Source organism: Dermacentor albipictus, chromosome 1 (assembly GCF_038994185.2).
Source record: "Dermacentor albipictus isolate Rhodes 1998 colony chromosome 1, USDA_Dalb.pri_finalv2, whole genome shotgun sequence".
NCBI classification, from domain to species: domain Eukaryota; kingdom Metazoa; phylum Arthropoda; class Arachnida; order Ixodida; family Ixodidae; genus Dermacentor; species Dermacentor albipictus.
The window spans coordinates 481,894,682-481,910,674 of record NC_091821.1 but is presented as its reverse complement, the minus strand read 5'-3'; the positions used below and the strand labels follow the sequence as shown (position 1 = coordinate 481,910,674).

General features: G+C 49.1%; 1 protein-coding gene across 1 annotated transcript in view; it reads right to left on the bottom strand.

The window, feature by feature from the left end:
- The window catches only part of LOC135901443 (protocadherin-15-like), a 320,018-nt gene that overhangs the window by 32,651 nt on the left and 271,374 nt on the right, over nt 1-15,993 (bottom strand). The window contains exons 5-6 of the mRNA XM_065431252.2: nt 4,411-4,503; nt 153-260 (exon numbers count right to left, since the gene is read on the bottom strand). Coding sequence (XP_065287324.1) covers nt 153-260; nt 4,411-4,503 — 201 coding nt within the window. The remainder of the gene's footprint in view (nt 1-152; nt 261-4,410; nt 4,504-15,993) is intronic.

Here is a 15,993-nt window from a genome sequence, read left to right as displayed (position 1 = left end):
CTAAAGAGCATCAGAAAAATACGTTTGAAACAGCATCCATAATAACTGGAAGCAAACAAGTGAACAGGAGAGGTTGCGTACACAAATAAACACAAATAATGTCGAAGAAGAGAGAGAACACGGTGAGTGAACAGCACGCGCGCACCACCTACCGAGTGTGGCCCGTCGTCGACGTAGTACTCGACCGTGCTGAAGGGACCAGGCTGGTCTTTGTCCACGGCTCGGATGCCTTGCATGACTATCGTGCCGGGCGCAGTACTCTGCACAGTGAAAAGAAAGAAGAAAAAGGAGTGCAAGAAAGCGTTATAGAACAAAGGAAAAGAAACATTACATACTTGCACCGTCTCTTTGGCGTCTACGCACCAAGAGGATGACCCTTCTGGTCCTTTCGCCTGCGTACGGTGCATGCGTCCTTTAGCTGCACTTCCTGGCTATGCAAGGCATCTCTAGCGAAACGCAAGTACCGCTTCTTCTTCTTGTTCTTCAACGCTTCCTCGCTACCATGAAGGAAAGTGCTCCATTGCCTTTAGCGGTTCGACGGAGAAGAAAGCTCTTTTGTATGTGTCCACGAAGGGAGAAGGAGGCGATGCGCAGGACGGCTTCCGTGTTTTGTCGGAAAGCACTCGCAGTACACCGTCCTCATCACGTGACTGCCACCGGGTCGTCTCTTTTTTCGGGTGAAAAGCTAGCGCGCGCGCGCGCGTGGCTGACCTGAACCGCGTGCTTAGCGAAAACGCCACGTGCATGTACCTCGGCAGCCGAGCGTGGCTCCATTATCCGAAATGGCGAAGAGTGCGAGTCTTACGCGCGAGCGCCCTTCTCGCTTTCCCCGCAGGTGCGGTCTCGCTCATTCGCCGCGACAACTGCCGCCTCGAAAAGCAAGCGACCCCGGCGTAGTCTACCATGCAAGCGGGAATTAGAACTTCGGAATGACAGCCTCTAACGCTGGTTCAGTTTTCTTTCCCTGTCCACGCAAAGCCCCGCGTGTGGGCCGGTCGCAACGAAAAGGCGCGACAACATTCGGAAAAGCAGCCGTACGTATTTTACTGAAAGTTATTGAGAAGAATTGGCTAAATGCCGTCTAACGTTGTCGATATAATGTTGTACGGGTAAGGTGTTTACCGACAGCCACGTGCGCTTAGGCTTAGCAGGCATGTAAAGCCGCCGTCAGACTTAATCCTAACCCAGGACACACATCTTCAGCATTTTCACTTGGATGACCACTGTTTGTGAGGGGCAAATATGAAGTGTTTCGGAAATGATATGCATCAGGTTAGGAAATTCGAGGCAAACCACCCAGAATGCCCTTGCGCTACCCGCAGTGGAATCAAAAAGGCACTTGCGGTTCCACTTTTAGGTGCGCACCGTTTGAATCAGCGCATCTCGGTTTCATTTCGTATTTATTGAGCTAATTACGCATTATTACTGCTTAGTACATAGCTCTACTCTAGCTTGGTGCCGCCTTTTTCCTTGTAAGCTTCATTTTGACGCCTTTTTCGTTTTACTACGTGCAGTAGAAGACCTCAAATTGTAAAATTTGACGAGACGAAAGTTGCCAGATACTCACTGACCCTAAGTCTATCTGATGTCTCCAAAAAAGTCTTTGTCATTAAAAAAACAATATTTACAAGGGTGTGCAAGCTTCTTGTAGTGTTGTGAGGCGACCTATAATGAATGTCCGTTTTGGCACCAAGTGACTCGCCTACTCAGCGCGGCATTCCCGGCGGGGAACCACTCGCGTGCAGAACGCTGCTTCCTCCACAAAGAACCTTCCCGTGTCAGAGCCAGCATGGTATACTAATTCGTCAACGGTACACATTTAGCCCTTTTGCGGCTGTGTCGAGCTGCGACGTTCCTACGCTATGCTAAGATTCAATTAGCGCGGGCTACGAGTAAGAAGAATGAACTAAGATTGCGTTTGGCCACACACACCTCAAAGAAAGGTGAGACGCCATGGTTGTTAATAACCCGCTTCACCACCAACTGCACCTTCAAAAAGCGGAAGAGGTTATCTGTGTGCCATGCCGCACGGTATGGCTGTAAAATGAAAGGGCTAATGAGCTCGGCAGTGGCACGCCAGGCTCTTAGCATCTTTAGGCAAAATCCAGATGACGGTGCGCAATGCCTACCAAGTCTAGCAGCGCTCTATACAGAACAGCAAGAACCTTTCCACAGCTACACCCCAGCTAGCAGGGCGCATGAATACGACGAACACGCATGCAACGACGATATACCAAGAGTGGTACACCTGCTCTGCGGACTGTTGATCGAAATCACTTTTTCAGTGTTGCGGAAGATACAACTCCGCACATATGTAACATGGGAATTCCCACCATCGCCACTTCACCGACAACCGCTTCCTGCAGAATTTATCCACTCTATCCCAAGTGTGAGCGATTCAATCCATGCATCAGAGCAGCATTGAGGAATAACGCCTGCGATGCGTTGGTTTGGGGGCTTTAGATTATATTTATTTCATAAATGAAATGCTTTCTTGTCCTCTGTTTCTTCACAGCCACGTCTTCCTGATCGCTAGTGCTTTGCTTTGTGAGGCGTTGCACGACGCCAGTACTAGCCTTCTCTCGATCCCTCAGCAGCGACTACTATAGCAGGTGCTTGAACCGCGAAGTGATACACATCGCTTTTGGGACTTCTCCAACGGTACCTGTTTCGAGTTTCGCTTTGGCCGCTCAAGTGCTCACGGCTCGCTGATCCGATCTGCACGCAATACTAAGAGGTATGTATGCGCAGCCAAGGCAGATAGAAACGAGGTTTCCAAAACGTAACGTGCCGTCAACGACAATGTGCCCCATATATATTTAGCGTCACCACCTCGAAGCGGAAGCGACACGACTATCTCAAAGCGTGCGAAGCTCGCGGAAGGCCTTCTCAAGATCTCGCGCTCCACTGACAGCCGGATCTCGGCCCGCAGCACATTTCGTGTAACTCGAGGACACGGCTGAAAGCACGCGCCTCTCCGCACGACGTTTTTTTTTCTTTTTTTTCTCTCGTTGCCGAGAGAAGTTTCCGCACGCAGTGCGCTCGGCAACGGGCCAAGGAGACAATGCTGGAGACAGGAACAACCAATAAAGGGTGCCAATCGGCGGCAGCTCGCTGGCAAGGACAAGCAACCCAACTACGGTAAAACAATTACGCACGCGACCACGCCACGTTCGGTGTACGCCTTCCATTGTGCCAGGTGTATACGCCTGCACACCCGTAGCGTTCCTTTCAAGCTGGCCGCGGTATTGGGGCAGCACGAGCAGGCTCGACAATCACGAAAAAGGTGCGATACGGGCCGCAGCTTTCCTGCGTTCGCATGTCTGTGCCTTGTGATCAATGCGCAGCGCCAACAAAGGCGCGTTACTCAGCACGCCAGCCCGCTGCTTGTGGCGTTCTCATGTTACGCGCATGCGCTTAGGGAAGGCCACGCTTTCGCCAATTTGCGAGCGTGTTCGACGAAACTTCGGCGCTCACTTACGCATGCGGAAAGAGTGCCCCGGCACCAAAATGAACTCCTGGCCGCTGCGTGGCGCAATAAAAAAAATAAATACCTTAACGATGCCAGCTGTGCGCGCGATGCTCGCAGCCCTGACGACATCCACTATGCACAACGGGTGTCTTGTGCTGCCGGCGGCGCATGCGCAGCTACGCCCCGGTGACAGGGCGTTGGTACGAAGTTGTGCAAGCTGGCTGGCTTAGCCAGTACGCGCGCGGCCGGCCGTCATAATTTACCCGACGGTTATACAGCCGACAAGAATAATTATGTCCCCCAAGTAGGCCATTCACAAGAGATATGGTGATACGACGCGGGCCAATAAAGCTTAGAGCGAGTTTTCTGTATAAGAAGCAGTGGTTTTGCGTTATTGTAAAGCGCACACCGAGACACAGAAGCTCGGACACAGACATAGACACAGACACAGAAGCCTTCCTTTCTTCCTTCGATTGCGCCCGAAGCGAAGCTGCCAAATCCGAGTGCATATAGAAGCCATAATAAATCCTGGGCCTCGGAACAAGTTTATTCGCCTCCTAGCACAGCCACCGAAATGAATATAATGACAGAAAGAAAAAAAACTTACTAGAAATATTTTGGTTTCTAGGCCAGGCCGAAAAGGTCTCAAAATGTGACAGGGACTTTCTGTCGCGAAGAGGGCGTGCCACGACGGCAGATATTACTGGCCTGAAGATAATATTGTGATACGACGCAGTCTCATGCAGGATTTAGTATGTTATGAGGATCATTTACTGAGGTTAAGCTCGCAAAATGCAAGAAGCGCGTATGTCGTGCGGACCAAAAGCTGACGGTCCTTATTACTGGCACGACGACCACTAGTGCTAGTCACATACGCGATAATATGATACGGTATTAATATGGCCCACGCACCTGTAAACGCTTGTTATTGTACGTACCTCACTGATGTTGAGGAAGTAAGGAGTGCCTTGGAATTCCGGAGCATTGTCGTTGGCATCCGTCACGATGATTCGGACCGGCACGGTGATACTCTGCGATTAGAAAGAAGACAGTAACGAGGTTGGTTATATTACATCGTTTATATACTTATCGAACGTGTCAATCGCGAGAGAAGCCACCAAAATTTTCCGTAGCTAATCTATAAGAGACTTCATTTTGTTATCGCCGTGACACATGTTCACTTTCGATGGACAAGTATCGAACGCTATGGCCAATAAGATTATCAAGACGGTTTTATTTTGATCATCAGTGACAATAGCAATCAAATGCGAGATAGCAGTTTAGTTGCCCCAGCGGCAACTAACCCGCTGCTGAGGAACCGTAACTTTCCAGCTTTACTGACAAGCCGACGAGCACAACGGCGATATACTTCAATGGCTGTCGAATGTACACGTGTGATACGGTCATTAAACGTTTACCAAGACCACATATTGTTCCCGCAAAAATGTAGCTTCCGATATCAATAATGAACCGTTAAACATGCTTCCTTTGATTTCAACCAAGAGGTCCTTTCAAACACTCTTCACCGGCGTGTCATTCAGTAATACATTGCGCGCGACATTCTGAAACATCAGCTTCTTCACAGCCTCAAGGACCTGCAGAATTTATGCTTGCTCATTCCAGGATCTTTCAATAGCGCTGAAGAACCCTGCTCACTTTTGCCCTCAGAATGCCTTAGCTTTATGTTTTGTGATCTCTCTCTCTCTCTCTCTCTCTCTCTCTCTCTCTCTCCTTCTTGCTCTCAGAGCGGGCTAGAGGAGAAAAAGAATCCTCCTTTAGAGTTGTGTGCACTCGCAGGTTTACTTGCATGGTCCTAGCAAAACTCCCGAGTGGGGCTGCTCCCACGCTTTGGAGATCATGAAAATACACCAGGGACAACACTCGGTGCAGTGCCCGCGGCGTCGCTCAGTGCGAGAGAGAGGCGATGAAAGAAAAGCATCTCGGTTAGGTACGGTGAGGCCTGTTGGCTACCCCGCGTTGTTGTTAATTTAGATGCAGAGTAGCGGTGCACATAGCCCAGAAAGACATGTTACATGAATACAACTTTTGTTTTGCTTTTTTCTTCTTTCCTCAGCGACGTCCGCCTGGTGTAGTCTCTGCCTTATCAATCGGCATGCCATTCCCATACAGTATTGGCCGCTGGTACAGGAAGGCAGGGCCACATGACACGGCTTCGATACAGTGTGACAACTTCAAAACGTTTGGCCGTTGAGGCCGCACGCGATCTTCTCCGGTAGCTTGGACGACTGCAGCTGCCGACAGTTGCGCCAGTGCCCGCACCTCTTGGTCTCGCTTTCTTCTTTCTCCTTCAGGTTCTTGTGTTCACTGCCGCTAAGTTTTTCATTCCTCATTTTATGAAATAGTACGGAAAGACTGTGTAATGGAAGTTGATTGAAGGCACTCTGACCTACAACGACATTCGAAAAGCACAGTCCGGATCACCGTGCCAACGAGCGATGCGGTTTCCTGTTTTTGTCGTTGTCCTCTGTAAACAACAATTTGGCCTCACCTGAACAAAGAAAGAGTCCATTATTTGATTTCTTAGAGAAAATGGTGTAGAATCTATGAGGCACAGCCGCCAGACTAGGTGTTTGCCCCCGCAGTAACATCGGCCGACTGGTCAGACGGCTAGTATAACGATGTTTCGATCCGGTTCTCCGAGGTACAAATCCGGTGTTCGCTATAAACATTTATTTCTTCTTCTCTGTTCTTTTCTTTTTGTGATGTGTCACGTAACGGTTTACCGTTACTTGACACATCACAAAAAGAAAAGATCCTCCGTTCCCGTTCCTCCGTTATTCTCCGTTCGCCAAACGACACACACAGCCATAATTTGCGCAGTGTGCCTTCCAGAGCTATTACTGTAACAAAGGTTCACAATGACATCCAGAAAACAAAAACAGACACAAAAAGTACACAAGCAGCTTGTCCCCCATTGGTGTTCTCGCCGTGGCTGGGTTTCTTAGCCGTCGGCGTTCGATGTCTCTCAAAGCGATGCCCTTCATCGGGTGTGGCGCAGCCGGCAATCGCCGGTTCCGCGGTCCTCTCAACGGGACGGGACGCACGCGATGCGAAGTGTCCTGAGCAGCGTGAGAGAGAAGCGAGCGCCTCGGGGAGGGAGGGGGGTCGAATCCGCGGACGGCCAGCGGAGAAGGTGCCCGGTCGTGACGTTCTCAGGGACCCCTGTCGTCGTCGCAACGGTCGCCGTGCTTTCGCGGGGGACGGAAGAAGGCGGAATCTCGTCCGACGATCGGTATCGCCTGTCGGCGGGCTACCGAAACGCGGGACAAAAGCTGTCGCAACGCCTGCCTGTTTTGTATTTTGTAGGTGGATGACGACGGAAGTGACTGAGTAAGAATGCCCGTCAGTTGGTGCTGTTTCTTCCCACCTGAGCCTTGATCTCGCGGTATGTAGCTAAATATGAAGTAGAAAAATGAATGATACGGAGTTTCGCATTTTTGCTCCATTATTATTATTTTCGTTTGACCTCTGCCGTACTTGTTTTTCTTATTTTGTTTTTATCCTATGCTTCACCACTGCGCCTGACACGGAGGGCTCCCGCCAAGCTTAGCGAAGCGACCCGTTCTGTAGCCCAAGGGGAGGGGAGAGCGGTCTGTCAAAACTGTCGAGGAGGAGGCAAGTCAAGACAAGTGAGGGGTCCCGTCAGAATAGTGTGTACATTATTATGAGGGTCGCCCTCACCTTAGTGAGTGCCGAAGATTAAACCTTGGCTGGCTGTAGTCCAGGTCTGTCTCTTGGCGCGTACGGTCGCGTTCTGGAACTGATGTAACTACAATTGGCGTTCAGTCTCCGCACAGTATTTACTGCATCTTTATTGCACTCTCATAAGCGGAAACACAAAAGCTCTCGTCACTCCCATTCACGTGTAAGCTCGTAGATATTTTTCTTTCTTCTTTTTTTTTCTTTTGCTGCCCGTGCGATAACGTGAAAAAGAAGTGCCAGTAGCAATCAAAAGCTAGAATGAGAAGTACAAAGAAAACATTGACCCACACGTCGTTTCTTCGACGGTTCATATCACACACGCGGCTCGGCATTCGCTATGAAACACCCCCCCCCCCCCAACCCCTTCATTCACCAGTGTTTGCTTGGTCTAGGCCTAACGCAACCTACAGAGCTGCTATAGGCCGTCTAACTAGGCCAAATAAACAACATGATCTCTCTTACGGAGGCTGCATTGCTCCTACACAACCATAACCATTGTTGGAGCAGGGCACAAACGCCACGTATTTACTGAAACTCCGCACGTAAACCGGTATAAAAAACGGCGTATTGTGTCGAGAATCCGCTCTTAAAACTCGTTACTCGTTCTGAGACAAGACTCGGTCACGTAGACGTCGTGCTCAAGTACAAACCTCAGACAACGAGTAAACACCAGTACACAACGGTTGCGCAGGTCGTAAACGGTGTCCTCAGCTGCGGAGTATAGAGTACGCCCTGCAATGACGCTCGTTAATAGGCGCCGGTCTCTGAAGAATGATCCCCTCGCAGTATGTGTTTACAGTCACGCTGTTGCTGCACTTATCTTGCGGAGAATGCGGGTAAACTGCGCCACATTCCATACTATAGGGTCGTCACGCTTCCGTACACGGCAACGAACATGCCGCTTGGCACGAAAAATATACACAGACAACGACCGATTCTCCGGACGCCCGATTTTTCGGACGCCTTCGCGGCACCGCCACGGTACCTCGCATAGTCAATGTATAAGAACGTCTGAAATTTTGAACGCAAACACCCTTCGCCGCCCGATTTTCCGGACGTTCTGTCATGGCCGCAGGTCCGAAATGGCGTTGATCGAAGGCACGACCCCCGCCACATTTATTATCTCGTCGCCTCGAACAGGCGATCCTGCACGCTGGTCCGCTAGCAGCCGTAGCCACCACCGCGACAACGCCAGGCCCAGCTACTTCGAGGTTCGCTACCAAGCCTCTTGCTGTTCGGCGCCGTGTTTTTCATTAAAACAATTCGCAACTGTTAGGAATGACGCCGACTCCACCTTTGTAATCCTCACCAATGGCTTCGAAGCTCGGAAAGCACGACGCAATGCACAGTGCCCATTCCCGAAAGTCAGCTCCGCCTCAATACAGGATTGTTACGCGGTGAAGAGTACGCGAAGTATTGCCGTGAAGCGCACCAAGAATGGGAAGAGACAATTGTCCCGGGACACAGTATGTATTCCTTAACTATACACGCGTGCATCCGCCGTCTTCTCTTACAGTACGAGCACTGACACGCCTAATAAGTGCACTGGCAGGCCTAGAGAGCTATTTCGGACGTTCCCGTGGCGAATTGAGTCCTTGTGGGGCAGTAAAAGGCATGCAGTCGTTTTTTTCGGATTGCCCGATCTTTCGGACGTTTCCGCGGCCCCTAGGGAGTCTGAAAAATCGGACGTCGACTATGCTTGGCTCTGTAGACATCCGATCCTTAATGCGGTTCTTTCTTGCGTTCTACCGGGGCGTTTCTAGTTCGAGGAGCGCAAGCTTGTTAACCTGGGTATGATAAATTTGGAAGACGCTGTGTTTGGGGGCAGTTAAATTCACGCTGAATACACTTATGCTTCTCACATTTCACATGGACAGCACTGAACTTTTATCACTATGGCTTTATCTTTTGCTAAGTATTTTTCTTTTTATCGGACGTCGTGGCAGAGGGGTAGCAGATGCATATACGAGGCGTGAGCATCTCATTGCATAGTTTTTTTTTTATGTCTTAGCAGCAGTGCTCTTGGCTAGTACTCGAGAACTCTCGCAGTGAATGGCTTGCCTTCTGCCGTCAAATATAGCTGACGTGCTTGCGACAGACTCCCACGCTTAAGCGTTATATTTTTCGACAAACGCTGGAGCTGCATGGAAACTAAATAACGTGTTTTGCGTAAAAAACACACGAATCACTAATAGCCGAATGTCTTAACGGAATGTGACCACAGAGTGAAACAATATATATCAACAAGCGGTAAAACAAAGGGAAAAAAATTGCGGTCCGTGATGCATCGCAAAAGTAAAAAAAAAAAAAATGAAGCGGGATAGTCTACCTATGCCTGAATCTTCATAAACAGCTTGTGGACCTAAACATTGCACTTTTTCCCTAATTTTTTCTATACGTTCTCAAAAGCAGCTGATTGGAAGTGTTTGGTTCTCAGACTGAGGAGATGTTTTGCGTACGCCAGCAGGGCGTTACCAACATACGTTTCTCGTAGCATTAGATGATTTTTATTAGTTCGCGGCTAGGATAGCGGAGTCCTAGCGGACTTATTGGTCGGTTGGAAAACCAGGAAACGTACAAGAAAAAATATACGACGCAAGCAGTCATCTTTTCAGTTGTGTTGGTCTCCGGGCGCTCGAGCTATGTCCTTCCAACCAGAGCGGCAAATGAACGGTTGTCCATAAAAGAAGACTTACCGCGGCCCATCGTCTCGCGCGATGATATTAAACTACGTCTCCTCGCTATAAATATACAGTCCATAGCAGAAAACATCTCTCGTATCTCGGTCATCGCGGGGCTCTGCTGCTGTCACTGCTTGCCTATTTCGAAAGACCCGCTCTTAGTCTTTGAATTGCTATTCTTATAGACGCCGGTAGTGCGCCCATGCATTCGAGCTGTCCACTTCCTCCCCCAATGGCACGTTCGGGATGCGCTGTCGCTGTCAACGAGGCCAAGGCACGTGGTCTCGCTTGCAGTGATGGCAAACTCATCATCGTTGCACAGAACATTCCGGGACGAAGACAAGCCTTCCCCATTCGAGACAGTGTAACAGTTCGCGGCGTCTGCTCCACCGTGTACGTATCGTAAACGTAAGTTAGCGCGAGATTGGGATCGCGAAGAAAACCTAAAGTTTGTCCCAGTCCGGTGCATGATAGGCAGCATGCGCCTTGGGCACCGGATGAAGCACTGACCTTTTTTTACCCCCTGATCTCTCGCACTCAAAAAAAAAAAGAACAAGTTTGCACCCTCTGGCAGCTCGCCGCCGAATGCGACACAGGCGCGCGAATAAGCAACACCTTGGGAGAACACCGCGCTTGCAAATGCCAGCAGGCCGAATGACGGCACCGGTGAGCCTACAACGGAAAGCCGTAAGTCAGCGAAGAGAACGAGCCTACGATCTGCCAGCGCAACAACAGACAAGACGAAAAAAAGAAGACATTCCAGCTCGCCCATTCAGTGTCGTTACTTGAATAAAATGAGTGTTTGTACATTTGTGACCTACAGGATGTTTTTTTAGCTGCACCAAAATTTTTTAAAGATTTCCTATGGCAGATGACACACTTCTAACCCTTGATCTAGCTTACTGGATGAGGCGGCCATTACTTCTACGAGAAATCGAAATGTTCAACTGAATAATTAACGCAATTACGCTAATTATTATCTTAAATATTTACGCCACAGATTTCAAGATACGAATTATAGCCGCGGAGTTCGCACGGCGTATCCACTTGGAAAGAATTCTCTACACACCACCAGCTCCGAGATATTAATTTTCAAGTGTCCGTCGAAATGCATTGCCGTTCTAGTTACTTTCTTTTTTTTAAACCGCTGCTTGATGCATTGAATCACAAAAGTGACTAGAACACTGCCGTTTTTTGTGCTTAGACAGTCCACAGAAAGTTCGTTAATGTTGATTTGATTTGATTAATTTTATAATGTTGAAAAGGTTGGCAATGTGTTTCACCGACTGCTGTGCAATGCATACGGACACTTTATGGAGTTGCATTCGCGCACTTTCGTTCACATATTTTCCATACAGTGAATGCAAACGTTTGGAAGTATTCGTAGAGTAAATAGGCCCCGAAAATTAGGCTTATTAATGACTACTGCTGCTATGCAGTCTATGGAGAGAGAAAGATGGAGCGAGAGAAAAAAAAGAGAAGGCAGCGATGTCAACCAGAAAAGCGTCTAGTTAAGGAGTCTTATACAGCCTACTGCTTTTATGCAGACTAAAGAAGCAGTCAAGAGAAGATAAAAAATGACTATCAGAAATCTGCAAATAGTCAACAGACCTCAAGAGTTAATCTTTAATGTGGCCCGGAATTCTGTTGCTAGCCACGAGCTCAACGGTTGGATCCCCGTCGCAGCCGCCGCATTCCGATGGAGTAGAATGCACGAACGTACCTGTACTAATATTCAAGCGCATGTGAACGAAGCTAACGTAAACAAAAGTCCCCAGCAGCTTACCAACTGCGACATCTTTCGGTTGCCCACGGGTCGACTAGAGAGATTAAACAACATATATCGTTCAGCCGTTAACAGCCAACGGTTTTGACATGCGGTGTGCAGTCTGTCCGAAAAATAAGAATAATGAGTTAGTCTGTGGCTTTGCAGCGCGATATTACCTTGCTTAAGGAGGTGAGTCAGATGCCTTGATTGTGTTGATATGGTACAATAGAGCAACACGAAATCAAGACTAATTGTACATGCGGTCGGTGGGGGAAATGGTGACAGCAGGGCAGGAAATGAATGCTAAAGCTCGCTTTTTTTTCATTTCATGCGCAAACAGTACTGATGTAGCGCCAATGTGACATCGCACATTTGGACGCACTTTAGCTTGTACAGGCTTCTTTTTCTCTTTTTGTCAGAAAAAGTTCTGGAAACTGGCTAGCTAGAGTCGCTGACTCCTTTAAAAACCAACGTGAAGCCTGCTTCTCAGTAAATGCTCAAGTAATCAAGCACAGGGACTGTAAAACTTCATGACATCACGATGACCTAGTGCGGGAGCATCAATGTATTGCATAGCCACCCTGCAGTGTTTCCTTATTACATCTTTTCTTCCTCCCCATTATACCCCGTTATAGTACAACCAACCTTCTCTAGATTGCAGTAAGTACAATCTACAACTGCAGCTTAACTATTATCAGTCGTCCACCAACGCGTTCTAACGCCCGCTAGTCATTCCTTCGACGATCTTAAAGATAACGGCGACCATACAAGCGGTGGCGCTGAGTTCGCACTTCCGTGTTGCGACACCTGTAGGATGCGTGTCCGCGCCGCGTGGCACGAGGACTTTTTTTAACAGTGAACCACGGACGTCGCCGCGAGGAACACGTGGCGCCTGAGGCAGCGGTGACCGGGAGACCCGACCCGCGCCGAGCTCCCGTCACGCTTCGAGCGAGGAAGGAAGCAACGGACGACCGCACGACGGTACGGCACACAGACACGCGCACGCACACTGCGTTCTTCACTCGCTTGCGCCTCGTACTTTACATCTTGGTATTTTGAGCCCCCCTCCGCGTTTGTATGCCTTCCTTTTTTTCGCAGTTTCCTTCGTGCGCATCTTGCCTCAGTTGGACCGTGGCGGGCGCACGATGCGGCGACGAATTTGGACGCAGCGCCGCCGTCACCCTTGTCTGGTCGCGTCGCGTCGAGGATTTTGGACAAAAGCGCTTTAATGCGCCGCCGCGTCACAAACTACGTGCTCTGCACGTTGGTGTACAGGCCAACCACGTAGACTGCAATGCGGCGGGCTGAAGCATTTTTGTTTTTCTTTCGTAGGCGAGCCTCGTTTGACTTTGCAAGAACCATCGAACGACTCTGGCTTTGTCTCGTACGGGAAAATGGCACCGCCGACCGCTCAGCCGAGTGACCAGACTCGATTTGCGGCTCAGAACAAATCACCGCGACAGGCGGCACCAACTGACCCGTTTACTCGAGTGGGGCGGAGAGGGGCCGTTTCGGCAAAAATCAACCGACTGCGACCGGTGTAGCGCTGAGGTATGTACAGCACAGCAGATACAGAACTGGAGCGGTGAAATATGAATGTGGTCGTCTCTCTGTGAGATAATTTAATGTGCAGGCACGTCGAGACAACAGACGCACAAGTCTTTTTGCATCGACGTAGGCCAAATGCGTTCCTGAAATGTCGAAGACCGCATCATCGTGCCTCTTATTACATATTTTTAATATCGCTACCCAATAATCCAAGGTGCAGTAATGTTAGCTGCAAATATAAAGTCCTGGTAAACGAAGTGTACCTTGCAGAGTTTACCCGCAGCACTTCGGTTTCGTAACTGTCCTCAGTTCGTTTGCCCTTTCTGTCTCTTGTTCTCTTAATCGTCGCGTTTTAAGACTGCACAACCCTAAGTCCACATCCCCTGTATATGAACCAATGAACACTCGAAAATGTTCTCGTTGACAGACTCGGGAATACGATCGAACGAAGATGCCGTGCCGCTGGGGTTGAAGATATTAACAATGAATGAGGTAGCAGGCTAGCTCGGACACAATTTCGGGCCGATTTGTCTGCTTTTCGTATAAGAAATTCCTTCCCCCTTTGCAACGGGTAAGTTTATTTGTATGTCAGCGATGTACGTGCTCGCAGTTGGTGTGAACCATCCAACGCGCCTTCGGTTGTAAAACGTACCGAATTCATTTTAATTACGGGGCGATAAGCAACTTGGGGCCACATGCGTGCCCACTGAATAGGTTACGTGATCGCCAGTCTTTATTTGCGGTAATGTGCATTTGTGTTAATGCGGCATGTTGGTGAGAATCCGTACGTGGTAATATGGAGACCCTGTGTTCCATATGTGATGGAAAATCTTAATGACTACGTGTCAATCCCATCGACACCTTTCTTTTTATCACTGTCACATCGCTTTGCGTAGAAGTACATTGTTGTGATTGTATGCATGCGCGTTGACTGGGCTATTGTAAAAAAAAATATTAAATGATGGTGTTTGGCGAGCCAAAATGAAGATCTGATTATGAGGTCAGCCAAAGTGGGGGTTCCGGCATAACTGTTCCCGGGGTTTCCGGCAAGAACCCCCTGGGTTCTTTGACATGCACCCAAGGCATGGCACGCGAGCGTTCTTGCATACCACCCCAATCGAGCCCGAGGCATCGTACTCAGCAGCACAACGCCATAACCAATGAATTGTCGAACTCGTTCTTTGTATTTCCGAAGAAAATATTATTTTCGTTAGGTAAGCGCTTCCTCTGCGTCCTCTTGTGAGCACGTTGCAGTCAATACTAATCCCAGCCAACTCGCCAAGCTGTGCTACTTGCAACATGCCAAATGTTCGAACGTGCCAGTTGTAAGCATCTGACCCCTCTCTTAAAACCAGCTAAGTAATCTCACAGAGAGAGACAGTTCACAAAAGAAACAAGTAGCACAAGGTACGCGAAGAGAGAAAAGAAGATCGAGGGTGACGAGAAAAGCCGTGGCCAAAGCCTGGATAGCAGGTCGAAACAGAGCTATGAAAGAGGCTAAGGAAGCTATAGGAATTTTACGACCGCACGTGCGAGCGCTTACAGCCAGCGTGCGCCTATTCATTAGTCGGCTATTCATGCTAATCACTCGAGCTCGCCCTCTCTGCGGAAGCGTCGAGTCAAGAGGTCAAGCCGCGGTGGAAATCATTACCGCCGTCGGCGCTATAGCTGCCACTTGCTTCGCGATAGGAAACAACAAAAGCACCAGAACAAGGAGCCGCACGCAGGTGAAAGGTCGGCGCAGAACAAGGCACGGCGGCGGCGGATCGAAACGACCCGGCTCGGCCCACCAACGCCGACGCACAGTCGGGGACAGCGGAGAAGAAGTCCGTCCGGATGGCGGGCTCCGGCAACGGAGCACGGCGATGTGCGAATATTTCGAAATTTTGGATACAAATGGAATGCTTAAATTGTTAGTGTTTAGACTAGAGTATTCGCTACTGGAAAGTTTCCAACCAACATTCACTTATGGCCGAATATGCAGATGTTACGACTGGTATCGGAGCCTACAGAGATAGGGGACTATGCATTCTTTAGCAAGCAGCGCGAATAACGGGACACACAAAAGAGGCACAAAAGTGTACCGTTATTCACGCTGTTCGCTAAAGAATGTGTTCGTACCAACAAACCCGGCTAGCCACTATTCTGAAGGACTATGGGTGTGGTGGCTCCGTGCTCCGTAAGCCAACTCGGTCCGAGATGCACCTTCTACACCTCCTACACCAGACAGCGTGAGACGTTTCTGCTGCTCAGAGGCACCTGATGGTGAGTGGTGACGGACGATCACTCGCTCTGACAACCTGCCCTACAGACAAGACTTTCGGCAGGGTAGACATTGCATTCAACATTGTATAGAAAATATGTGTAATCCATTCAGCATATTACCAGAGTCAGGCCATGTTTTGGACTCTGATTTACAACACGCGTCTGCGTGCACTTGAACATTCGAAGTGCTTATTTCTTTCCTAGAATACTTGTCTTGAATCGGATTCGAAACTTTCACGTTTCACAAGCTTAACGGGCTGCTCCGGACTAGTTTTGACTCACTAACGTGGACCCAAGGACCAGTATACAATTTGTTTTTGCTTAAATTTCATCACCATTGGAATGTGTCCCCCATGGCCTGCAACTGAACACACGACTTCTAGTTCAGCAGTAGAAAACCCCCAGCCGCTAAGCCAATGCGGCCGGAAAATTTTTCATTACCATTATAAAGTTCGTAAGTGGAACAAAAAAAAAAAAAAGAAACCCGCGTCACGTGCGAAGAAGTCACATGGCCGACAACTTCGATATTGCAGACA